At 34.0% G+C, this 27721-nt stretch overlaps 1 protein-coding gene across 4 annotated transcripts in view; it reads right to left on the bottom strand.

The window, feature by feature from the left end:
* PDS5B (PDS5 cohesin associated factor B) overlaps positions 1 to 27721 on the bottom strand; it is a 185950-nt gene that overhangs the window by 115442 nt on the left and 42787 nt on the right. For 3 of the 4 annotated variants that reach the window (XM_041766309.1, XM_041766312.1, XM_041766311.1), the window contains exons 2-3: positions 3683 to 3809; positions 355 to 558 (exon numbers count right to left, since the gene is read on the bottom strand). In XM_041766309.1, the coding sequence (XP_041622243.1) occupies positions 355 to 558; positions 3683 to 3790 (312 nt within the window). In that variant the 5' untranslated portion in view covers positions 3791 to 3809. Of the gene's footprint in view, positions 1 to 354; positions 559 to 3682; positions 3810 to 5004; positions 5093 to 27721 lie in introns of those variants that run through there. The other variant, XM_041766310.1, reaches the window with a different exon arrangement.

Raw genomic sequence — 27721 nt, 5'->3', positions numbered from 1 at the left:
CTACCTACTATGTTTTAAATAATGAACATGGTCTTTAGTATGGGCGTTCAAAAGGGAAAACGAAGTGTATCCCCAAGTGTTACTAAAAGAAAACTAAAAATAACAAAGAAGTATAGAATACACTGTACTAATCTCCTTCTTATCCTAAAGATTCAAAATTGTTTTACAAAAGTACATACTAAATGGGAGGGTGGGGGAGTTCTTTAAAAAAGGAAGAAGAAAGAAGAAGAAAGAAGAAAGAAGTTGTTGTTTAACAATCCAAAGAAATTATCTAAATACTTTAACTCCCATTTTAGTTAGAAAGATAAATGAGAGTATCAGTCAATCTTGGAAGTTCTTTAAATCAGTACTTGCCTTTAGTTTATCAGGGGATGTATAAGGAGCTTCAGGAGCATAAATCCTGAAAATATCAGCAAGGCAGCAGGCTACCAGTAAGCGAACATCTTTGTCAGGATGCTTGAGAAAAAAATCTGAAGCAAGATGTAAAGCGAGGTTTAAATAAAGCTCCTTTTCTTCTTCAGAGTCCTGGTCCATATCCATGAAAGTTTTCACAACCATCTATACAAAAACAACATAATGAAATAATGAAATCCTTCATCCAAATAAACAGTCATCTGAAATAACTATTAATTGCAAAGATTAACTTCCATATACATAATATACACTAGTTTCCTTTTTCCTCTGAAAGTCTCTGAGAGAACGAGATCTTTCTGAAACTACATTAAAAATAATTTTTCTGGGCAGCCCCGGTGGCACAGCAGTTTAGCGTCACCTGCAGCCCGGGATGTGATCATGGAGACCTGGGATCGAGTCCCACATCAGGCTCCCTACACGGAGCCTACTGCTCTCTCTGCCTGTGTCTCTGCGCCCCTCTCTCTGTGTCTCTCATAAATAAATAAGTAAATAAATAAGTAAGTAAATTAAATAAATAAATAAATAAATAAATAAAATCTTTGAAATAATAATAATTTTTCTTTAAAGACTGAAATACTTAACATGTACCCATCATACCTGCTAACAAGATAAAAGTTTAGAACTAGCCTTGCATGGTGTTTCTGGTCTCACTTTTACTCCTTCTTAAAAAGAACACCCCCTTTTTTATAATATACCTACTCCTTTTATTATACTTCTAAAGAAAAATACTAGGAAAAGAAAAAGCTTATTTTTCCATCTAAGCCATAAACCACTCCAGATACATGATTTGTATATTCAGTTAAATAAAAAAGAATAAAGGTTTAAGAAAGGATGATGAAAATATATTCCTGAAAGTTAAAAAGCTACCTCCAAATAACTACAATAGCATCCAACAAAATATTTCTTGTGCCATGGTAAAAGAGAACATGACATGGATAGTTTATTAGTAGGACTCAATAGTATGTATGGAGTAAACAGAAAGAACCTATAGGAAATGGTTTTTTTCAAAAACATTTACATAAAAGTAGTAGGACAGAAATAAAAATGCCGAGGAACAGTACCATCTGAATTCTAAAAAGAGAAATTTTCTAATTTCAGTATTATCATGAACCCTCAGCCCATATTATTCTTGCCCCAAATGAACTTTAAACTGCCTAACTTGACTGGAACACACATTTAAATAAAACACCAATGGAAAGGTGACCATTTGGTATCCACTAGATGGTGCTGCAAATACTAATCAACAAGTAGGGCTGGCCATCATCAATATTTATGACTTGGTCCTTGAAAAATACAAAGATTTCTATTTCTATAGAGCTAGATTTCTGAGTAATAAATTCTCCAGTGTCTTCCTGGGAAACAGTATTCCTCACAGGGCAGATCCTCAGTTCTACTATGCCAGATGCCAGAACCAACAGTAGACTAATCCTTCCAGTCTGGCACTATAATTAGTATAAGGATACAAAGTTCAAGTCTACTAACTTTTTTATTTTATTACTTTGAAATATATCCTTTGATGGCATATGCATATCATGAAAAAAGGCAAAGAAAAAACTCACAAAAGGTTTAGTATATTTTGAATAGAATGTTATAGGAAACTCTACAAATTATATAAACAATAACACCTTACATATTAGCAAATTGTTTTAATTTATAAAATTCAGACCTATACTTGTACATATCAAAAATTACTGTTAGCTTACATTAAAATCTTTTTATATTTCTCTAAGAAGGTTGCTAAAAATAGTGGGTAAGTATAAATTAGGAAAATAAATGAAGAAAAAGTATATTAACTAGATCACTGCTGAGCATAAATGTCCAAAAATAATGAAAACATACTACAAACACTAAATGTGAACATTGGAAACCATTCCACCAAAACTAACAACAAAGTTTACTCAAGGGCTAGATAATGAAAATTTCTCAAAACTGTCTGCAATTCAAATGGTTATTATTTCTTAAAAAACAAAACAAAAAACCCCACTTAGTTTCTCATGCATATGTCATCTATTAAGGAAGATAACTGAGAAAATACCTCTAAAAGACAGTAAATGTTAATCAACTTATTAGGTACAGTTTCTAACATTAGTTTCTTAGCAAACGACAGAGATATTTACCTATCACTGCTGAAATATAAACTAATCCGAAGAAATGTATTCACTTCTCTTAAAAAATCAATAGGTGAAAAGAATGTAGATACAGAGAAAAAGGAAAGTGTCACATATAAAGGATTTGTAGCTTCACTATTTTTAACAAAATATATGTAAGTTCCTAGCACATACTGTTAATTTTAATCTGCTCAAAGACGTCTTTTCCTTTGAATAATAAAAAAAAATAAAATCTGATATCTGACATTCTAATACTTTATACACAAAGTTGTAAGACTAATGCTTTATGTGAAATTGATGAGTATTCAGGTCCTCTTCTTCTAATAAACATAAACCATGTAGTAAGAGCTATAAAACAGTACTTTCCTTCAAAGCTCCTGGGTCTTCAATGATTAAATAAGGCAAGTTTTCCAGTCTTGAAATATAGACAAATAGTAACATATCAAGCAACATAAATGTCTAGATAGATACAATCCAGAAGGGAAAAAAATGCTCAAAAATAACAAACAACTAGCTGATAAATCAGCTTAGCATTCTTCTTGGCCATTCTGTTCTTTTAACCATTTTACAATCACATGCACCATCACTGCTCTGAAAAAAGGTAAAATATTGTTCAAACACATATAAGGAGACTAGCTATACAGTGACCACCTCATCTATGGAAATTCACCTTCAATCTTGATTCACTGCTGCATGTCAGAAGCAGAGAGAAGCCGAAAGTAAAACTCTTTAACCTACAGCCAAAATAACTTACAGGTAAGTTAAATACAGCCTAATGCTCAGTACAGAGACTTAAAACTTCCTTTCTTAATTAAAGAAATTATTTTTTGTAAAATGATGACATATAGGGCAAAGGACAACTTTATACAGATAACCATGAATTTAATAAGAGTACTACAGATTTATTCTTTATATCCAAGTTTAGGAGGCCCTAGAAAAATCTAACCTTCACCCTTCCAGTTGCTCTTCCGTTAACAGTAGCTAAGGAAACCCTACATGTCTTTACCTACTTCCACTCTCCTTGATCCTTTCCCTGCCATTTTTAGCTTCCATTCGCTTTTTTAAGGTGTCCTAACCAAATACAGCCCTACATGATTTCCCCAGGTAGCCCCTCCACTCTAAACAGATGTCCTATAAAACATAACACAAATTTTACTCACCTTTAACCGTCTCACCATCTCCTCTTTAGATATTTTATCTGAGATTTCCTTGACACCAGGAGGATAAGTAATTTTTCCATCATTGGTTCTTGTCTTTGAATGAGCCATGATGGAAATATTTTTACCCCTAAAACAAGAAAACTATTAGATGCAAACCAAAAAGCAGGCAAAAACAAAATTAATACTAAACATGAAAAGTAACCTGTCCCATCACCAAATAATTTATAACTAATTCCTAATTTATAGTAGTTCACTTATTAGTGAAAAGCATTTGATTAAGCATTTCCTCAATTTTTTTCAATTATATTTATTGTATTTTCACTTCCATTTTTACTAGTAGCAAACTGGGTTATCTGCACTAACTCTCCAACTACAAAAAGTATAAATAACAGAAAAAAAAATCCAAAATAAACATTTTTTAAAGCACCACAAATTACTTGTCCCAAATAAAAGAGAATAGAGGAATCCAGTGACATAAATGGAGCACTGGAGCATTATATTCATTTATGCCCTGAGGGCATTGGCAAACGCTGACAAATCTGGAGTTCAGTTTTGGTGTCTTATGAAGCAAAGGGGACAGAATCTCAACCTGTCAACCAAGATGGAACATCAAATAAGAGACCCTCCTGACATCAATGTGCAATATCACCCCATCTCCAAAAAGGTAACACCGAGAGATTAGTCAGAAATCAACATGTGCCCATGATCCCATCAACAGCCACAGGGGAAAGCAGAGAAAGCTGCCTTGGCACTAAGCAGAGCAACATAATAATAGATACAGCTAATTAGTTTTTGCCATGGTCCTGCACATTTGCTATGGTTCACATTACCTAAGTTGTCCAGAGAACCTCAACACATGAATGTAGTGACCCTTGGCTGGCAGTACCACCAAGAACCTAAAGTAAGCAAAATTCTACCCTCAAAGAATACTCTTTCTTTGGAAAGAGAAAAGTTTCATTTGGATCATGAGGTTTCTAGGACAATGAATTTTACCAAGTCAAAAATAATCAAACACCTAAGGAAACATGATACCATGAGCAAGAATCAGCAGAAATACCAGGCACCAACACAGGACACACAAAGACTTTAGATATTACAATTCTCAAACAGATTACAAAACTACTGTATTTAATGCTTTTAAGAAATAAAACTCTAACCCAAGGAATAAATAAACCGGAACAAAGAGCAGAATTTCTAAAAATGAAAAATACAAAAACTGAAATTAAAAACTCAATGGACAAGCTTATTAGCAAAAAATAAAAAGCTATTAGAATTAGTTAAGTGCAAGAGAAATTATAAGAATATAGAGAAGAAAAGTTTACCTTATGACTCATGGGAGTATCAAAAGAAAAATGAAAGCAAAGGCTTCTGAGTAGAACAGCATAAAATATCAATCTATAAATTCAAGAAGCCAAACAGAATTAAACTCAAAATAAGAAGAACTGTAGAAAACAAACAAAACCTTAAAGTAATTGTATTACCTTGGAAGGAACAGTATTTAAACTAATAAGTGGTTTCTCAACAGCATAATATAAGCCAAAAGACAGGAAAATGTCATCCCCAATAAGAGGAAAAATATATAACTGCAAAGCTAAAGTTTACATCCAATGAATATAATTTTCAAGAATAGGATGAAAATACAAATTAGCCAAGCAAAAATTGGAAACTATAGGTAAACATATATAGCACTTACAACACCACTTAGCACATACTACATACTTTACACTATACATATATGATATACAAGATCGGGTTAAAAAAAAACAAGATCTTAAAATTTCAATATAAAGAGCTTAAATTTTTTTTTTTAAAGTATGGATATGAGACACTGAAAGCAAAAGGATGGGAAAAAATACTATGCAGACACTAAATCCAATTACAAAATGGGCAAAAAAACAGACATTTGAAGGAAATTCAAATGGCAAATAAGCATACGAAAAAATATTCAACACCATTAATCTTTAGGGAAAGACAAAGCCACAATGAGATATCATTATATACTATTAGACTGGCTAAAACAGACAACAGAAATAATTTCAACTGTAGGCAAGGATGTGAAGAAACTGAATCTAGACACTGCTGGTAGAAATGTAAAATAGTACAATCATATTTGAAAATCATCTGGCAGTCTGTCATAATACTGAATATGTACTTACCATACAAACCAGCCATTGCACCCCTGGGAATTTTTCCCAAGAAATTAGTTTGTGTTCATGCAAATCTGTACAAGAGTATTTGTAAGAGCTTTATTCATATAGGCCAAAACTGGAAGCAATCCAAAGCCCTTCAATGAATGAATGGTTAAACAAACTCTGATAGATCCACACAATGCACTACTACTCAGCAATAAAAAGGACTGATTGATACATGCAATAACTTATTGTCATTACACTTATTGAAAGAGCCAGTCTCAAAAGATTATGTGTATATGGTTTCATTAATTTAACATTCTCAAAATACAAAACTACAGATATGGAGAACAGATGAATAGTTACCAGGGTACAGAGATGAGACTAACAAGTAGCATTACAGAATTCCGTTATAATTCTGTGTCTTGACTATGATAGTAATGATATGAATCTATACTCAGGATCAGACTATACAGAAGATAGACTACATAAAGACAGAATATTGTGCAGAAACTTGAGAAAACAGAGTAAAATCAGTAATCTAATTAACAATATTATACCAATGTCAACTTTGATTTGTTATTGTACTAAAAGTTACATAATATGACACTACTGGCAAAAAATGAGTGAAGAGTTCACAGAATTCTATGTACTAATTTTCCAACTTTATATCTACAATTATTTCAAAATAAAAAGGTTTAAAAGGAAACCAATCAATGTACTCCTATGGATAGCAAATAAATTTAAAAATATAATTTACATAGAAGATAATAAAGTATCTACAAGTTAAACAAAAGATGTACTTTTACAGAAAAAATCACAAAGCTTTACAGATAAAAATTAAAACTTAAATAAATCAAGACATATCGTGGACTGTATTGGTTTCAAATACTACAAAGATAGCAGACCTTCCCAGTGAATAAATCTCAATTAAGCCCAGGTTTTGATTTTTAAAAGAAACATGGCAAATTTTTCTAAAACTTTATATTAAGTGTAAAAGGGCAAAAATAACAAGATACTTGAAGAAAAAAACTGTAAATGGGTTTGTTCTCAAATATTAAAACCCATTATAAAGCTAAAGTAATTTAGACATGTAGTACTGATGCAAAAAAAGAAAAAAAAATCAATGGGAAATATTAGCCTAGAAACATACCCTTCATGAGTGTTATATGTAAAATTTAATATGTGAAAACAGTGGCAGGGCACATCAGTAAAAAAAGATCAGAGAGAACAAAATAAAAAGTTCCAAATACTGTCTAATATTTTAACAATATTAAGTCTTCCAATCCATGAACATTGGATATCTTTTCATCTATTTGTGTCTTATTTCTTTCATCAAGGTATTGCAGTTTTCAGTATACAGGCCTTGGTAAAGTACTGTAAATACTTGGTAAGTAACTTTTTTTATTTTTGATACTATTATGATGGAATCCTTTTAGTAATCTCCTTTTCAGATAGTTCATTGGTATATTTAAATATGTAACTGATTTTGGCATGCTGATTGTGTATCCTGCAACTTTAATAGAGTATTCTAAAAAAATTTTTGTAGAGTCTTTAAGAGTGTTTTCTACATAAAGATCATGTGATCTGTGAACAGGAAATTATACTTCCTTTCCATTTTGGATTCCTTTTATTTCTTGCCTTTACTTTATTGTCTAATTGCTCTAATTGTCTAACTTCCAGTACCATGGTCAATAAAGTGGCAAGAGTGGGCATCCTTGTCTTGTTCTTGATCTTAGAAGGCAACTTTCCATGTTCACCATTGAGCAATGCAAATCAGAACAAGGTATCACTTCACTCCTATTAGAATGGCCATTATCAAAAAAACAAAAGCAAACAAATGTTGACAAAGATGTGAAGAATAAAGAATTCTTGTACACTGTTGGTGGGAATGTAAAATGATACAGCCACTATGGAAAGCAGTATGGAGGTTCCTCAAAAAAATAAATATAGAACTATCATATAATCCAGTAATCCTGATCCTGGGTATATATCCAAAAAAACAAAAAAACAAACAACAACAAAAAAGGAAATCTGTAACTTTAAGAGGTACTTGCACACTCATTTTCACTGCAGTATTATTCACAATACCAAGATGTGGAAAGAACCCACATCATCAATAGATGAATGGATAAAGAAAAAGTGGCTTATACATACAATAGAACATTATTCCGGGTTAAAAAAGAATATCCTACCATTTGCAGTAACTTGGATGGACCTGGAAGACATTATGCTGAGTGAAATGTCAGTCACACAAGGGCAAATACATGATTTGCATGATTCCATTTATAGGAGTTATCTAAAATAGTCAAACTTATAGAAGCAGAACAGTGGCTGCCAGAAAATGAGAGTAGAAAATGGAGAGTTGTTATTCAATAGGCATAAAGTTATAGTCATACAATATGATTAGGTTCTGGAAATGTTCTATACGACAAAGCACCTGCAGTTAATACAGTATTGTGCATTTAAGAATGTAAGAGTGTAGATTTCATGTTAAGTGTTCTTACAAAAAGGAAAAAAAAAGCAAAAGGACAGAAGGAAACTTTTGGAAATAAAGCTATGCTTCCTGGAAATGATGCCTGTATGTTATAGCATCACAGGTGTTGTATATAATATGTATGCAGTTTTTTTTCTCTATCAGTTACAGTTCAATAAATCTATTTTAAAAAAAGAAAAGATTTTCAAACACCCTTTGGGCAGGAAAATACTTTGCCCCACCTGCTGGAAAAAAAGAGGAGGGCAAGGCGGGAAGAGGAAAAATGACAACGATGATGGCAGTGCCAGTTGGGCACTTAGATTTCCAAAAGGTATCTGAGCTTGAGACAGATTTGGGAATCCTCGGTAATAGTTAAAACCAGGGGCACAGATGAGAGCATTCAGTAAAATCTCGTAAAGTGAGGAGAGGTAAAAGAAGACCCATTTTTTAAGGAACAGGCAGGCAAAAAAGATGTTGCAAAGAAATTTGAAAATGATCAAAGAGGTATGGAGAAGATCCAGGTTATCTGGATCAGAAAGTAGGGGGTACACCAATTTTCAAGACAGGGAGTGGTCAACAGTACTAGACTCTGCAAAGAGGTCAAGAGAAAAAAACTAAAGAGAATCCATTCAGAGATTAACTGTAAACTAGTCTAAGGGATCTTACTGATGAAAATGTTCTAAATCTGAATTACAGTGATGAGTACACATCTCAGTAAATTTGCCTAAAAAATCACTGATTTGGTACACTTGAAATAGTTAACTTTTAATAATGTTATATGTAAAGTTCAATAAAGTTAAATTTTTTTTTAATTTTTTCAAGTTCTGAGACACTTTAATACCTCTATAGAAAAAAAATGACATCATACCTTTATCTCATACCTTACACAAAATGAATTCCAGGTAAATTAGTGACCTAAAATATAAAAACTTTTAGAATATGACACAGAACAATTACATGACCTCAGGTTAGGAAAAGCAAGAACCAAGGTCATAGCTGTGTTCCTTTGACCAAAGAAGATATTTAATATTTAGCAAAGGCCCAGAACAAATCATTTCAGAAGAAGGTAAATAAATGTGTAAATAAATTCCCAGTTTTCCACAGAATCTGGAATGCAAGAAAGTCTGCCTTGCCCCAACAGAAGTAGAAGCTGATGCTTATCATTCCTAACAATAGATACACAATTGTGACCACAGACTGAAACTAAATAATGTACATGGGTGCCTTTGTAGAATAAACTCATCCACATAGTAAAAAAAAAAAAAAAAAAAAAAAAGTCAAGTGCCTGTTACTTGCATAACTCTTTAGCAGTGACTATAGGGCAAAATTAAGATGGATCTCAAATCTATTTTTAAAAATCCCCCTAAGTAATTAAATCACAATAAATTCTAAAATTATCCTAACAGAAATAACAAGCTTGGAAAATATAAGCTGAAAGAAACCCCACTTCTATAAGTGAATGGGAGTGAAGTGATAATATATAGAACAAAAAAGGACAGAGAAAACAGTTCAAAATATGTTACAAATCAAGAGAAGAAAGTTCAGAATTTGTTACTTAGGATCTAGAAGTGTGATTGAAGGAAAAGGTGGAAGGAAGTAAAGGGTGTTAAGGAGGAAAAGATAAGAGCCAACAAAGGGGCAGGTTTACTCAGTATGCACTTCAGCTTTTATAAATAAAAGTACTAGAAGTAGATATGAAATACCTCTGTGAATATATACAAGCTGTCTTCAGAATAGGACATATTTACTGTCCCTTGTCTACCAAGCAAACTCCATGTACCTTAAAGTCTCAAGTCTATAAGTCTATGTTTAAACTCACCCTCACTTCTCCAAGTAGAGCAAGGTTCCTTCCCTACAGCTAGAAAAACTCTGAATATACCATAATTAGCATTTATCATATATTTAGTAAACGTCTTATTCTATGTCTGTTTCTCTTACTAGGCTGTTAGCTCTATAAGCCAAGGATAGTATATCATTTTTAGGCTAGCATCCATTCCAGAGCTTACTCTGGAAATCCTTGCTGAATGAATGACCAGAACTATTCTGAAATGGTGGCTAAAACAGGCATTACAAAACAAATAGAGGAGAAATCAAGTATAGTAAAACCAGGCAGGAAACCTACAAAAATCCCAGATGAGAAGGAGCCAACTGCAGGCAATCATGGGAAAACAAGAAAATAGATTTGAAGATTTATGAATGATTTTAAGAAAAAAATCAGAAAAAAAAAGAGAAGTAAAAGGTGATTACAAGATTCAAAGCCTTTGTTCCTTGAAAGTCAATTACTTAAATATTTACTGAGAATTTACTTGGTATAATCTACTATGCTAACCACTAGGAATGCAGTAACAAGCAAATATATAAAATCTCTACCCTCATCATAATGGGACACAGGGAAAAAAACAGAGAAAGAGATCAAGTCTTGGGGGAAAAAAATCTCATCTAGAAGGCAACTAAAAATGTAGATCTGAAGTTTTAGAAAAAAATAAATAAAATCAAGGCCAGAAATATTTTAGGACCCTGCACAGCTCATGCTTTATGGGTTTACAAAATCAATTAAGAAAATGTATAGGATTAGCTGAGACACCAAGACTGAATTTGCAGGAAATATCTATACTGATACATGGAGGGGGATAGGAAGAAAAACGGAAGAGAGTCAAAAAGGTAGAAAAATGTTTTAAAAAACCTAGAAAAAAATGTTTGAAGGCGAAGGGGTGGCAGGCATACTGTGCTCATTATTTCAGAAATATGCACTGCTGAAACATACAAAATGACCTCAGCGAATACTCCCTTAGATTTGGCAAGGTGACTTTTAAGAAGGAAGTTTCTAGAGAATAATAGGAATAAATACCAAACTGCAACATAAGAGGAAAAAAAGGTATAAAGGAGAAAGAGAGAAAAGGAGCAATGCTAAGGAAGAAGGGAAGGGTCTAGGAAATAAATAGGATCTTCAATTGCTATCAGAAATGAAAAATAAGAGTGATATATAGCTGCTCTTCTTAGGTTTAACAGACTATCAAAGAAATTATCTGACATAATTTATTGCAGCTCTGTGGTATTTCAATTATTCACATTTAAGGTAGAGTAGATACACTAAAAGTGAGAAAATAACTATACTTTAAAAAATAATTTATATAAAACTGACTAATGTCAGAATCCATTTTATATACTACATACACTATAGAACAAAGTACTAATTCTATTCTCTATTTAAAATATATTCATTTTTAGTTTCACCAATTTATACTAAAACCATAATCCAGAATTTCCCTTTCAAAGGGTAGTGTGAAACAAATACTTTCAGACAGCAGTTAATTTTACTGTATGCACTATGCATACAGTATGCAAATATTTACATTTTTATGTCCAGTATGATCAATAAGTAAAATACAAGAAAATTTTCTAATAGTAAATAGCTTGTACAATCTCTGAATAAATTCAAATAAAAACGATCGTTAATTAAAGGAAATGTATCAGTATTTTTTAAAAATCATACTGATGTGCTAGGAAGAAAAAAAATTAATGAAATCAGCATTCTTCATTCTGATATTATCAGATGTAAATAAATGTTAAGTTGAAATAAGACTGAAGTAAAAATATTTAAGATCCTTTCAGTGAATGGAAAAGAAGAGCAAGGGTAAGAGCAATAGGAATAATCATTTTTTAATCAATCCAAGAAGAGATAAAGACAGGCATCTGTCATTTTCATGATGGTTTTTCTTAAAAATCCCGTATGTAACACGCTCAGGGTCACATATCAAATCAAACTACTACTAGAATCTCTACTTGGCCATGTTTATTAAAAAATATTTTTCCTCCTGGGATTTGACACAGATAAAGATGGAATTAGAATGAAAGATTTGTGAAGAGCCTGGTAACTGCAAAAGGCAGTCTTCCCACAACACGTACCTCTTATAACCAGCAGATGGTGCCCTCCATAAAGACAACCCTTCCAGTACACAGTCATTAGGGAGAATAAGTCAGGCTTATCTTAGGCCAGAGACAATTAAAAAGCTGTTGTAAGTATTTCCTAAGAGAATAAAAGACTAAATAAATTATGTTAATTTTCCCTAAGTATATAACCTTAAGGCCACGTTTACATATTTTCCATCTATTCAACAAAAAGCTGTTTTCCATATACAGTGTCACCACTAAGCCACCATGCAATTCGAATTCATCTGTTTTAATTCGAATTAAGTGTATTTAATAGTTACCTTTCTGAGTTCTGGTAAAACAAAATAATTTTCAATGGTTTAGGAAGTCCTTTTAGAAAGCAAATTCATTCTGTTCATATTTTTGGCAATGTCTATTTATAAAAGGTTAAATGTATTTCTTGCCTAGGTCCTTTTAGGACCATCAATCTTACAGAAGGGAGTAAAGTTAAACTTAACTGGTTCAAACAGAGAAAGAGCCCCAGGCCGTAGAACATCTCAACTAGCACCAGTTTCTAACTAACGGTACAGAAAGTACTGTTAAATCTCTTTAAACAGTATTTTTTACATTTATAATGATAGTATCTCTCATTTATTGAATGACTGGTACTTCTCTAGTCAGTTATCAGATGAATGTCCCATTCAGTGGGGGGATAAAATTATGTATTCCTCTATGCATATCAAACCTCATGCACACATTCTTGCACAACCCCCCATTCTTAATAAATTTGCCTCAATTGCAATTGAGAAAATAGAAGCTCTAACAAACAGGAATTTCCCTCAGTCTCCCATCACTAATCTACTGGCCCACCTAGTACATTTATAGCAACTCTCATTCCCTCCTGTTATTATAAAATACGTTAGTCTTATATAAAAAACTAATCCCTTCACAGGTACACAAAATCTCATCATCTACAGATGTATCAAAGACTCACTTCACTAGTTGTCTCGCCTTCCCTCTGCATCAGCATCTTCAGTGTCTAGTAGATCCCTTCTCTAGCACCCAATATACTGTTCTTGAATGGAAGGAATACTATAGCACACTTGCTTAGACCAGTCTTCTCTCAAATTATCCTCACAGCCAACCTTCTCAAAAAGTGTATTTTCTACCTTCACATCTTCAGTTTCCATTTACTTTTCACACTATAACAATCCTTTTTCCATCACCCGCCAATAATGCTTTTGCCATAATTATTATAGTGGACTTCAAAAACAGTAACAGATTTTTCCCTTCTCTATTATCTACACCCTTGCAATGTGACTTTGTTGCTCCTCCAATCAAAAGGAGTGTTTTTCCCATCCTTGAATCTGAAATGATCTTATGACTTGATCCAACAGGGCATCTGGCAAGCTTAGTAAGTGTTTCTGCCTTTGAGGTTACTGACTTGCTGCTCTTGGAACTCTACTGAACATGTGCACAAGCCCAGAAATTATCCCACTGGAAAATCAGAGTCCCCATTTTTCTTGTCATGATCATGATGAGCAAGTCAGACCCAGGCAAACTAGCAGGTGATCACCATGTAGATTCATGAGGAAGCCCAGGTAAGAGGTCACTAAAGCTGACCCAGATGAGTAGAACTGTCCAGCTACTGCCCAGCTAAACCAAACTCAATTATCAACCTGCAGAATCAGGAGCCACATAAATGGTGGTTGTTTTAAGCTGTTATGTTTTGGGGTGAGTCATCATGCAATGAAAGCTAACCAAAAGTCATCACTGACTTCCACATTGTTGAATCAAATGAACACTTTTCTAATCCTTACTTAATTACTCAGCAGTATGAAACCCAGTTGATGGAATCCTCCTCCCTTGAAACATTGTTTTCCTTTGGTTTCTATTCCACTTTACCTCTTCCTGATTTTCCTCCCACCTTACTGGTCACTCTGGTCTTTGTTGTTTCCTTCTCTACCCAGTCTCTAAATATTAGTAATTCATGAAAACTCAATCCCAACCCTTTTATTCACTTTTTTTTATTAAGTAGGCTCCATGCCCAGCATGAGCTCAATGCAGGGCTTGAACTGACAATCCTGAAATCAAGACCTGAGCTGAGATCAACAATCGGGTACTTAACCAACTGAGCAACCCAGCCACCTTTATTCACTTTTTAATCTATTATTTTTTCTCCAGAGTTTTGCCTTAAGTTTTTTTTAAAACCTACACACACACACACACACACAAACCTACACTTTAAAGACTTTAAAGTAACACATACCCTACCAATAGATCTCTTATGAACACTAGTCCATCTACACAACTAGTTAACATTTCCACTTGGTTTACTGAGAAAGGCATGCTGAACTTAAAATCCCCAAAACTAAACAACAAACTATCTCCCAACTTCTTCCCCCTCCAAAATAACCTTCTTTCTCCTATCTTCTCTCTGTATATGGTACAATAGGGTATCCAAATTGTTCCTCCCAGAAAACTGGGGGAGTGGCCCCTTCAACATTTAAAAGTAACCAAGTCCTGTAAATGCTACCTGCTAAATATAAATTAAACCTACCTTCATTTGGCCATCATTTCACCACAACCTTATCTAAGCCACCTCCATTCATTCTTCATATAGCAGCCAGAATGATCTAAGGTACACTAACGTCTTCATATCACTGCCTTACTTAAAATTCTTAAAAGAGGTTTCTAGTGCCCTTAGAGTTAAGTTCTAAATATACTATCCTGACCACTTTAATCACTATACTCCTGTCACACCTCTATTTTTTTAAAGGCTCCAAATCAAGATCCATCTGTCTCAGTCTGTAATATTCTTTCTCTTCAAAAACTTTTTCCTCCTGTCATCCCTTCTCCTCATGCCTGGCTAACACTGATTTTTCAGTCTCACATGTCAATCCTCAGATATGCTTTCCTGAGTCTACCCAAACTAAATTAAATCTCTATTACATGCTCTCAACATCACTCCTGTACTTTTCCTTCAAAGAATTTATCATAATTATAGGTGTTCATCCTTTAATGTCTGTATCTCCTTTTGAACTTTTATGAACTATATGGAACAAGAATCCAATTCTGTTCACTGCTGTATACCTAAGTGCATAATACAATGATGGACAAAAAAGCAAGAGCTCAACAAATATTCCTAATTATGAAATGAACTACATAATTAAACACATTTTATAAATGAGGAAACTGAGGATCAAAGAAATTAACTGTGCCGAAGTTATCCAGCAATTATACTGGAACTAATCCATACCTGATTCCCAAAGCCAATTCCCTTAACCAAATGGTTCCCAATCTTTGGAGCACAACTGAATTCCCTAATACTCAGGCCCAAACACCTGCACTTAAAAAAGGTTCCATGAGGATTTTTATATGAAAAGTTAAGTAACAATGCATCTTAATATCCAAAAACTTAACCCAAATATCTATTGATGAATGGATAAACAAAATGTGGTATATCCACACAATGGAAAAACTAGGAATAGAAAGGAACAAAGTACAGCTATATGATACAACATTGATGAACCTCAAAAACATTCTCCAAATAAGATACATCAGACACAAAAACTACATACTGCATAGATTACATTTACATGAAGCATCCATAAAAAGCAAATAGATGAGTTGTCAGCAGGGATTGAGGATGAGGAAGTTGTTCACACAAATGGACACCAATAATCTTTGGACAACAATGGTTATATACTCTAAACTTACTAAAAATCATTGACTTATATACATACAATGGGTATTTTAAAGAAAACACAAAACAATTCATTCCATCAGATGGTAGAGAAAATTATCACTACTTCTGTGGAAGACAAAATGGCGAGGTGTGGATTCTAGGATTCAAAGCAGAGGAAACACTGAGCAATGAGAAGCACAGAAATACGCTAGCTCTAAAACAAAACAAAACCCCAAGTACAGGTATCTTTTATATGTGCCTTTTTAGAAAAATCTCACATTCTGTAAAATCACACCTTTCAAAATAATGGATAAAGCAGAATTATTAGTAAAACAACAATCCAAATATCATCCAAGCATAGTCTTCACTGCTATTTGTTCCCAGGATCATAATTTTCAGCCTTGATTACTAGAGTTCAGGCTTTCTCCTTTAAGATGCAAGGCCCTTGGAGACAGTACTGTACTTCTAACAGAAAAAAATTCAGCAAAATTAATAATAGCCGGGATCCCTGGGTGGCGCAGCGGTTTGGCGCCTGCCTTTGGCCCAGGGCGCGATCCTGGAGACACGGGATCGAGTCCCACGTCGGGCTCCCGGTGCATGGAACCTGCTTCTCCCTCTGCCTGTCTCTGCCTCTCTCTCCCTCTCTGTGTGTGTGTGACTATCGTAGGTAGGTAGGTAGGTAGGTAGGTAGGTAGGTAGGTAGGTAGGTAGATAGATAGATAGATAGATAGATAGATAGATAGATAGATAGATAAAATAAAAATATCTTTAAAAAAATTAATAATAGCCTTCAATTTTTTGTTAAACAAAAGGAAGACAGCCTCAGATATTTTATCTGCACTTGAAGCTGTACTAGAGAGCTGAACACAGATTTAGGGATTCTTGACACTATTAAATCTTCTGCTTGCACAACACAAAGGCAATTTTGCATCAGGATTTTTAGCCTTTTTTGTTTTTTTGTTTTGTTTTGTTTTTTGGGGGTTTTTTGCTGCATCTACAGATCACCTTTTATAAGATGTTATAGAATGTATTTTTCTTCAAAACACTATAAATCTAAACAATATTTTTGTCAAACATCTAGATCCAATGAAACTTCAAACACAACATACGGTCCCACATTTTAAGTTTTTTTAAACTTCTACGGGGATAAACTGGACACACAACATTATACTAGTTTCAGGAGTACAACAATGATTTAGTATATGTATATACTGTGAAATTATCACCAAAATCAGTCTAGTGAACAAGTTACGAATTTTCTTTCCTTGTAAAGAGAACTTAAAATGTTTAAGTTTATAATACTGACCTTTAAGCTGAAGTTGTTTATTAAATGTTGGTCACTATAAATACTTTATTAAACTTTTAATTAGGTGTGATTAATAACTCCACTTTATTTTACATACAATATGATCTAGTCCTTAAGTATCAATTCAAAGGGTACATTTATGTCCATTTTATTGCGGTCTTAAAGACCTACAACGTAGTATTACATAAAATGTACTGGATTTTTAAAGTATAGATCACAAAAAATAAAAGTACAAGTCTGATTTACTTACCATGCACCTTGTAACTGAACACAGCAGCTCTCTGAACAGTTTTCTTTTCAATTCCCTGAGTGAGGGGAGAGTTAGGGGAAGTAACAGGGATCCCAAGGAGATAAATAAATGGCCATACCTGATATGGTCTGAGAAAAGGTCAGGATATTTTCCATTCATGGGTAGAGCTTTCTTACTGCTGGCTTAATCTTTTTTTCTCCCACTAAATCATACTTCTCTCCTGTTTTTTATTATATTAACTGTTCTTACCACAATAAAATTTTTAAAAATAATTTATGTACCTTATAGATGGAAATATAATTACTAAATTGGGAGAATGACTGGAAGATAAATTTCAGTATCAAATCCACCAAAAATTTTCATTCAATAAAGTTCCCAGGAAATTTCCCTATAAATGGGAAAATATATCAAAGTCAACACAGTACATAAATATTTGAAGATATTCCTTAATATATAAATTTTGAAGGTATGCACAAGTGCTTTAATCTAGTCTCCTTGATGTAACTTTTTTCGGTTATTCTCAATTGCATTATATCCGATAATTTCTTTACCTACTGAGGTATATTTTGTAGCTGCATCACCCTGACTAGGAAACTACTGCTCAATCCATGAGGGAATTACAAAGTTTTCTCTACGTTTGCAATAGATAATTGCCAACATCTACCATATATTCTTCCTGACTAAAATCAACCCAATTTTGTTCTTTGGCTTTGTTGCCCAAACATAAATGCCTGTTTTTGTTTTCTTAAGTAGGTTTATTGATATATAATTCATATAACAAACAATTTACTCTTTAAAGTATAGAATTCAACAGCTTTTGGTATACATTAATTTATTGTGGTAAGATATATATAAAATGAAATTTGCCATTGCTAACATACAATTCGGTGACACTGTTTATACTCACAATGTTGTACAACCATCACCACTATCTATTTCTGAAACTCTTCATCACCCCAAACGAAACTCTTATAACCATTAAGTAATAACCCCCCATTCTCTCCTCTCCCCAGCCCCTGGTAATCTCTAATCTACTTTCTGTCTCTATCAATTTGCTTCTTCAAGTATCTCATATAAATGTAATCATACGGTATTGATCCATTTGTATCTTGCTTATTTCATTCAGAATACTTCCAAGATACATCTTTGCTATATGAAGTATCAAAACTTCATTCTTTTTATGACTGATAACATTCTATTGTACATATATACCACTTTATTTATTCATTCATCTGTTGATGGATTGTTTCCATTTAGGTTGTTTCCACTTACAGCTTTTATCAATACTGCTGTAAAACATGTACAAGTATCTCTGCAACACCCCACTTTCAATTCTTTTCAGTATATACTTAGGATTTTATGAATTCTTGTGGAAAAATGTCTATTTGAGTCCTTTGCCAATTTTTAAGTGGTCTTTGTGCTGCTGAGTTAGTTACAGGCATTCTTTATACAGTCTAAACATTAAATCCTTATCTGATATATCATTTACAAATATTTTCTCCCATTCTGTAGGATGTCTTTTCCCTTTCTTAACAATGTCTTTTAATGCACAAGTTTTTAATTTCTATGAGGGCAAACTTATTCCTTTTCTTTTATGGCTCTTGCTGATGGTATCATAGCTAAGAATTTATTGCCAAATCCACGGTCATGAAATTTTACCACTGTGTGTTATTCTAAAAGCTTATGGCATTAGCTCTTTAGGCTCTTGATCCACTTTGAACTAATTTATGTATATTGTTTGAGATATGGATCCAACCTTCACTCTTTTGCATGTAGAAATACAGTTCTTCCAGTGTCATCTGTTAAAAACTATCCTTTTCCTGTTTATTTTTAATAAAGATGTCCTGGGTTCTCCTCTATAAATTCTGATTCAGCAGGTATGGGGAGAGACTTCAGATTCCCCATTTTTAAGGACTGTCTCAGATATTTCCCATGGTCAAACAAGTTTGAAGAACAGTAAAGAATACAACCTCAAATACTTGATTCATATTCTAAAGCACTCAAAGAACTATTTCTTTTTGATCCTTGCTTAACCCTCAGATACACTCAGCTTATGCTACATCCAGGTGAGGACTTAGATAAGAGCCCTTAATTTTCACAAAAGGTTTCAACCTTACCATCTGCACATCTGATCTCTAAAATATAGGCTTTACCAAAATAAGGAACACCAACTTGCCATGATATAAACTCATGCCATTCACGTTTTTAATTAATTAAATTTGAGCATCTATTATACCCCAGCACTGTTTTGAGCTATAGGAGATACGGCAGTTAAGACAAAGATTCTTGCTTTCGTGGGATTTAAAGGTTTGTGTGAGAAGACAAGTATATGTTTTTTTGTTAGGTAATGTAAAATGTTAAGAAAATTAAGGGTAAGTGGCAAAAGGAGCTGTTTTAGATTGCAAAGAGACATTTGGATGAAGTGACATTTGAGCAGAAACCTGGAACAGAGTAAGAGAATAAATCAGACAAAAACCAACAGCAGAATATTCAAGCCAGAGTGAGGTCCAAAGATGAACAATAATATACTACCCAACTATCAGCAATGAAGCCCAGTTAGAATTCAAGGATTATGAAGAATTTTTAAAATTTTAAAAGAGAAATCCAATTCATCTCTTCTTCCAGATCAGGGCTTCTCAATCCAAACATCATTGGCTGATGTTTTTGCTCAGAATTCTTTAATGTGGGTGGGCATCTGAGTGTTCCTTTGCATTCTAAGATAGCAGCATCCCTGGACTTGGCCCACCTGACACCAGTACCACACACACACATGAACACCAGTTTTACACAAAACCTAAACTGTCTCCAGGTATTGCCAAATTCCCTCACAGAGCAAAATACACTCTAGAATGAGAATACTGCTCCAGAAGTGCCACAGAGAAAAACCATAAAAATGGACTTTAAAAAGCCTATGAACCACATAGTCATCTGAACAAGTACACAAAGTCTGCAAGTGTGAAAAATGTGTTTCTAGAGAGAAGGTGCAGAAATTAGAATATCTAAAAGGCTAATGATTCTGGGGCAGCCCAGCTGGCTCAGCGGGGTTTAGCTCCATCTTCAACCCAGGGCCTGATCCTGGAGACCTGGGATGGAGTCCCGCATCTGGTTCCCTGCATGGAGCCTGCTTCTCCCTCTGCCTATGTCTCTGCCTCTCTCTCTCTCTCTGTGTCTCTCATAAATAAATAAATAAATAAATCTAAATAAATAAGTAAATAAATAAATAATAAAAGCTAATGCCTCAAAAAATAAAGTTAAAGAATGTTTTAATGTTTTAATTGGGTTACTAACTAACCCAAGATTGTAAGATTGTATCAATGCACAAATTCCTAGAAACATACCCACTTCCAAGACTGAATCAACAAAAAATACAAAATCTGGGACCCCTGTGTGGATCAGTAGTTGAGCATCTGCCTTTGGCTCAGGTCGTGATCCGGGGGGCCTGGGCTCGAGTCCCACATCAGCCTCTCCACAGGAGCTTGCTTCTCCCTCTGCCTGTATCTCTGCCTCTCTGTGTCTCTCATGAATAAATAAAATCTTTAAAAAAATTTAATCAAAAAAATATGAATATATATCTATCTATATCTATATATAAAGATATATACACACACACACACACATATACACACACATATTTTTTAAATGGCTTAAATAACATGTGAAAGCTCTAGGTTTGAGTCACATTTGTCCTAGCACCTACATATTTGATTTCAATAGGCTGCACTTTGATTTCTTTTCCTCCTTCATCACAAAACCCATTAAAAGCCTATAAAACCTGCCACTGAATTTACTGAAAGATGTTTTTGAAAAATCATAACCAACTATCATTACCATCCCTATTTAACAAATGAAGAAACCAAGGCCAAGATAAGTTGACGGATTTACCCAGGATCAGAAAGCTCTTGAATGACAGAACTGGAAGTACACCCTAGCTAAATGGTTATATGACAAGAAACAGCCACAAGAGCAAACCTAACTTTGTGTTTTTATTTGAAAAGCAAAATAAGGAACACTGTAATTATGGTACATAACCAATAAATGCCTAACAAACTATCCTCAAAGAACGTAAGATGAGTATCACACAGAAATACCAATCTTACGTTAATAAGATTAATGTTGACTAAGACCAAAACTTAAAACATGATCAGGGGAAGTGAATCTTTTTCTGACACCTGAATCCTCACTGAACTCTCAGCAGGTTGGTGAGTGATATAAAGGATAACCCTACAACATACCTAAAATAAACAGAGAAATAGGTTTTATTTACTTTTTTTAGTCCCTCAATGCAATCCAAAGTACAACTCAAAATATTTAAAATATGCTTCAATTCTACAGGAATGGGGAGAGACAATTCTAAGAAATGGGGAGAAAAAAAAATGGGGAGCAAACACAAGCATCCAAAAAGTGATCTCAATGTCGGTGTTAATCTAAAAGAAATAAATCTAAATACACAAAGCAATGATTCTTCAAGCTTATTTTAATAATGAAACTCATTCTTCTAACCCAAATCTTATAACAATGTATAGTAAAACAGATTAAAGGAGCTGCTCTTGGTGAACTGGGTGATCCGTACCCCAACTCTTCTCGCCAAGGAAATCCCCAAGGAACAACGTGAAAACCAGTGATCTGTCAGTGTTTTGGGAAACATGAATTATTACTGCCTTTCTAAAGGAATATATCATAATATCTATGAAATTTTAATGACATATTCCCTTCAACCTTGTAATCCTTTTCTTCCCATTCTATTTCACAGGAATAAAAACACCAATATAAACTGCACAAGAATATTTATCTTAGCACCATTTATAGTGGGAGGGGGGGAACAAAACTTAGAAAAAACCTGACAATGACAAGGAAATAGCTAAATGAAGTGTGGTAAATCTTCCTGTGGAATATTATGCAGCGATTACAATGAGCAACTTCCATCACCTCATCTATGCTAATGTTGAAGAGAAAAGCATTCTCAAGTGTGTGGGCACACACACATCTACAGGTATAATGACATTGTAATAAATACCACAACCAACATGTACCAAAAATAAAAGCCCTTCTAGAGAGATGGAAAATATGTACAGAACTAAATTAATGAGAAATGCAAAACTCAAAATTACTTCCACCGTTAAGTATGTAAAAATGGAATACAACTGATTTGAACCTGGAATAAAACACAGTTTTCTTATAGATGTGTTATTTCAAAGTACTTGTAACAAGCTATTTTTAAAAAGCAATCCTTAAAGAACAAAAACAAGCCAACAACCTACAAATTACTATGGACTGCTGTCCACTGAGCTTTTGCTTTCCATCATTAATGGTTTTTCCTTAAAACTGAATTTTTTTTTAAAGATTTTATTTATTTATTCATGAGAGACACAGAGAGAGACAGAGACATAGGCAGAGGGAGAAGCAGGCTCCCTGCAGGGAGCCCAATGTAGGACTCAATGCCAGGACCCTGGAATCACGACCTGAGGCAAAGGCAGATGCTCAATCACTAAGCCACCCAGGTGCCTCAAAACTGAATTTTAAAATGAAGACTAGGCAAAATTTATTCAAGATTGTATACCATGGCAGGACCCAAGAGTGCAAATATTCTGAACTGTCAAAGGCATCTCTGCCTTTAATAAGAATAAAATAACAGTATCTCTCTCATCAGTCCTCTTCCTTCCTTCCATCACCTCCCACTGGAAGATCCTAAAAGATACAGAAGAATTCAATTATATGACCCAATGAGTTCCATTAGAGGACCCAACCGTAACCTCCATCTTCATCCCATCTTAGATCTCTTCCAGATCTGAAATATACTTAAGTATATGTACCATATACTTAACAGTTATCGGCAATTCTTAGTATTCAGCTCTCATTGGGTGAGTATGATCTGTTATTCACAACTCCATCAATGCAATTATTTAATCACTCGAAAATTAATTTTTTTATCTCTTTTATATATTTTTCCAGAAAAACAAAGTAACACTAAGAATGTCAATATAAAAAATGGTTTTGCTACCTTTCACTTTGAAAGAAGGTATTTCTTTTCAATCCCTGCCAAACCTAAGTTTCCTTCTCCAAAAAAGGGAAGAAACTCACAGAAAATGAAGTTCTTAAAAAAAAAAAAAAAAAAAGCTATGGGAAGTAAACTTTAGAACACAGACTGTCTTTTAAGATGCAACTAGACAGCTCAGTGGATCACCTTAATACAAATACCTATAGCTTATCCTACAGAAATGGCTCCATGTTCTCTTCTATAAAATGTAGACAGTAATTATTTGCTTAATTGCTGTAGAAACTGTAAAGCCCGATAACTGCAGTTACCAAACAGTGTGCTCCAAGACATATGAAAATACTGAGAACACCACAACAAACTCACAGGCATTAAGTTTTTTTGTTTTTGTTTTTGTTTTTAATTATCAAGGAAAGCATGACAATTCTCAAGATCTGTCAGACACAAGTGAACTAGTAGCTCAAGGTCATTCCATTTCAACATTAGATCATTCTGTATTCCCTCTAAAGATATCACATCTTTGAGAAACTGGGCTTGAGTGCAGCTGATGTGCTAAAAAGTACTGCATGAAAAATCAATGAGAAATAGGAAATGAAGTGTCAGTACCCAATATGATTCTAAGACTTGAGGACTTGTACATGAATAACAGGCAAACACACCCCATTAATAACTATCCTTTTTTTAAGAATGAAAAATATTTTTTTCTTCTAGCGTATGTATAATTACTGGGCCATAAATGCTTCAGAAATTGAAATAGGACTCTTAAGTATTATTTTTTAGCTCTATGAAAAGAAGTGATGAAACACTAAGGGCACTATAAACCAAACACTTTTGAGAACCTCTCACTGTATATTTACAAGATACTTTCATAGATATTTGTATGTTGCACTAGGGGACATCATCTCTCCCAGATCTTCACTGAACCATTCAAAGAAAATTTAAAAAACTGCAAAGACTGAAAACATTAAAAAAAAAAAAAAAATGAGTAGAATGATAGGGTGTTGACCATCACATTTCATTCTAGAAAAGCAGGAAACAAAACTAAGTTGAATACAATAATTAAACAAAAAAAATACTCAAATGGTGTATTATGTTTATTTAAAGACAGGGGCTATTTCAGTCTCAAAGCCTTAGTTATCTAACAATCTTTTTCAAACACTCTTTAGCATTTAAGCCCTTCTTTCAAGCAAAATCTCCCACCAAATTCTAAGTTACAAAATATCTAAGAAGCAGAAGTCTCTGTAGCAGAGGAGGAGCCTAGGACCAGTCTGGACTACCCCCTCCACACCGGTAACATCATTCACTGGAACCCAGAGGTTTCAACAAATAGCTAGGGCTGCTGCAGGGAAAGGGGCAAAGTGCCTCAGCCTTTCAATTTAAGCAGCTCAGCTTCCACAGATGTCCTTTGAAAAACTGATTATTTGGAGAGGCACAGGTTACAATCCATAGCCTAAGGCCAGGACAATGACTTTCAAACTTTATTTTGAATTGAAATACAACCCAATCCATAAATACATTAAGGGGGAAAAAAAGTCTTACTAAATAACATTCTTTTTTTGTGTAATTCATGAGATCTTATTTCTAATTGAAACTTGATTAAAAAAAAAAAAAACCTCTAACCTAAGAAATTACCTCAATGACTTTTCAAGCTATCAAAAAAAAAAAAAAAAAAAAACCTTTTTCAATGACTGCAAACAGGTGGAGAAAGAAAACAAAGTTCTTATTTGATAATAAAGGAACAAACAAAAGAGAAAAGAAAAACCTAAAGATTTCCACTCCATTAGGTATACCAAAAACCAAATAAAAACAATTTTTTAAAAGGGGTGGGGGGGAAAAGAAGGAAAACAGTAAGTAAAAAGTGAATATGCATGTTAGAGCTCAATGTAAAAAACAAAATCTTTCCTCTAGGTAAGAAAGAACTTTTCTACCTAAAAACAGGAGGATACATCTTTGAATCTTTTTTCAACACAACTAATTTTATAGCAGTCAACCACATTATAATATTTATCTCTCCTCTTGCCCAAATCCATTAAATGGCCACAGAAAAAGAAACTCTTTAGAAATCAGAAAGTCACTGACAATGCTGATAGTCAAAAGAAAAACCAAAACTCCAGAAGCCACCCAAATACAGAATGGGGTGAAATGGACCGAATAAAACAAATAGAAAGCTCCCTAACTCTGGCCCACCATAATTAACAAACAAGCAAACAGAATCTTCCAATAACATGCTCTTACCTCTAAAGCAACTTATTTCCTAATTCCTATTCATAATCTCAGCTCAGAGAACACTGCAATTACGATTTTGAAACTCCGCCAGAAATCAAAACAGAACTAAAATGGGCAAAGAGTTTTCATATGAGTTTTCTTGTTGTCATAGACCACAAAATAAATCATTTGGGATTTTGTGACCCAAATGCTCTCTCAGCCATTTATCTTGTTCCAGGGAGACACAAGCCTTACCAGTATGCTGCCAGCCCACATACCCTAAAAATAATTCTACTTTTTAAAAGCCTGTCTCAGTTCATTTACCATACCAGGGATAACCCACACAGAGAGAGGATTAGAGCCACCCATCCCTCAGGACGCATCTACAGAAAGTAATCCTAATTGGTACAACGACTAAAAGCAGCCCACATGCACTATCAATAACAACTAATTCAGAATCCCACTTATAACTGCATAAAAATAAATCAAAAGGCATATCAGGAGACTCAGGGGGTCTAAAAGAGGTGCACAAATTGAAAATCAGAGCAAATAGGCCAAGTAAAATAAAAAAATACAGAAAGGTACAAAAGAAACTTGAAAGAATTTTTAAGTTAGTACTCTGAATGAAATGTGGGGAAACTCACATACATAATAAAAGTACACTACTTGAAAAGCAGCAACAGTAAAACAAAATTCTGGGGACTTAAAAGTACCATAGTCCCAACTTCAGGAAAGGGTGAGGCAAGAGGTAATTAAATATCAACAGAAGTAGAGAAGAGCCTAACTTTAAAAAATGAGACTAGTCATTAGTATACAGACTATGTATCATAAAAAGCTTAAAAAAAAAAGCTGCGCTCATATTCAATAGTACAGAGACTATGTATCATAAAAAGCCCCAAAAATTCAGCAGAAAAGTACTATCACGTTGTTGAGTTCATAAAAAGGAAAATATGTAAGATTTCTACACTCCACCTTCACTTCCACACAAATGTCCATATCAGCTCTGTGCCAGCTACAAGGAGGCAAGCTGAACCTAAGAGTTATCCTTTAAACATATAAGACCCTAGAAAGTTCCCAAAATATAAACAAGTCCTATTTCTTAGCAGATACAAAAGCAAATCCTCTCTGGAGTTAAAAAAAAAAAAAAAAAAAAAAACTCAATGTGAGCTCTCAAATTTTCCACATATTAAGTTCTACAAAATATAAATCCTGCTTAAGGATCACACACACCTAAGGACACAAACACCACAGTGTGAACATGTTATTATTCACCACTGAATTCAGATACTAAAATTTAATTGTAACATTATAAAAGATGAATGAAACATAAAAGGTTTTTTTTAAGATTTTATTTATGTAATCATGAGAGACACAGAGAGGGGGAGAGAGAGAGAGAGAGAGAGGCAGAGGCACAGGCAGAGAGAGAAGCAGGCTCCATGCTGGGAGCCTGATGCGGGACTTGATCCTGGGTCTTCAATATCATGCCCTGGGCTGAAGGCGGTGCTAAACTGCTGAGCCACCGGGGCTGCCCAAGATCAGAGATTTTTAAAAACTAAAACACAAGATACACTAGCAAAAAGAAGCTTCTGAATATCACCAGAAAAACTAGAAAAAACAAAGATACTAATGGCTGATTTCAAAATCTCAATGAGCTGGTAAAATGGATTACAAATGGGTAGACAGGGATGCCTGGGTGGCTCAGCGTTTAAGGTCCACCTTCAGCTCAAGGTATGATCCTAGGGTCCTGGGTTTGAGTCCCACACTGGGCTCCCCACAGGGAGCCTATTTCTCTCTCTGCCTATATCTACGCCTCTGTGTGTCTCTCAAGAATATCCTCAAAATTAAAATAAATAAATAAATAAATACATACATACATACATACATACATACAGGTAGTCATAAAAATCAGTAATTGAAAAAATTGTAAGATACAGAACCGAGGCAAAAAATTTAAAGGAGAATTAAGATATATCAGATGATACCAAACTTCGAAGTCCTAAAAGAAATTTTTTAAGAAATAATTATAAACATGGAAACAAAATACAAACAAAGTACCATACATAATAACAAGTCTCTTGCTTGGGATAAGAAAGACAAGTAAAATGCTGGACAACATAATCATG

Source organism: Vulpes lagopus, chromosome 8, assembly GCF_018345385.1.
Source record: "Vulpes lagopus strain Blue_001 chromosome 8, ASM1834538v1, whole genome shotgun sequence".
Classification (NCBI taxonomy): domain Eukaryota; kingdom Metazoa; phylum Chordata; class Mammalia; order Carnivora; family Canidae; genus Vulpes; species Vulpes lagopus.
This window is presented reverse-complemented; position numbering and strand designations above follow the sequence as displayed.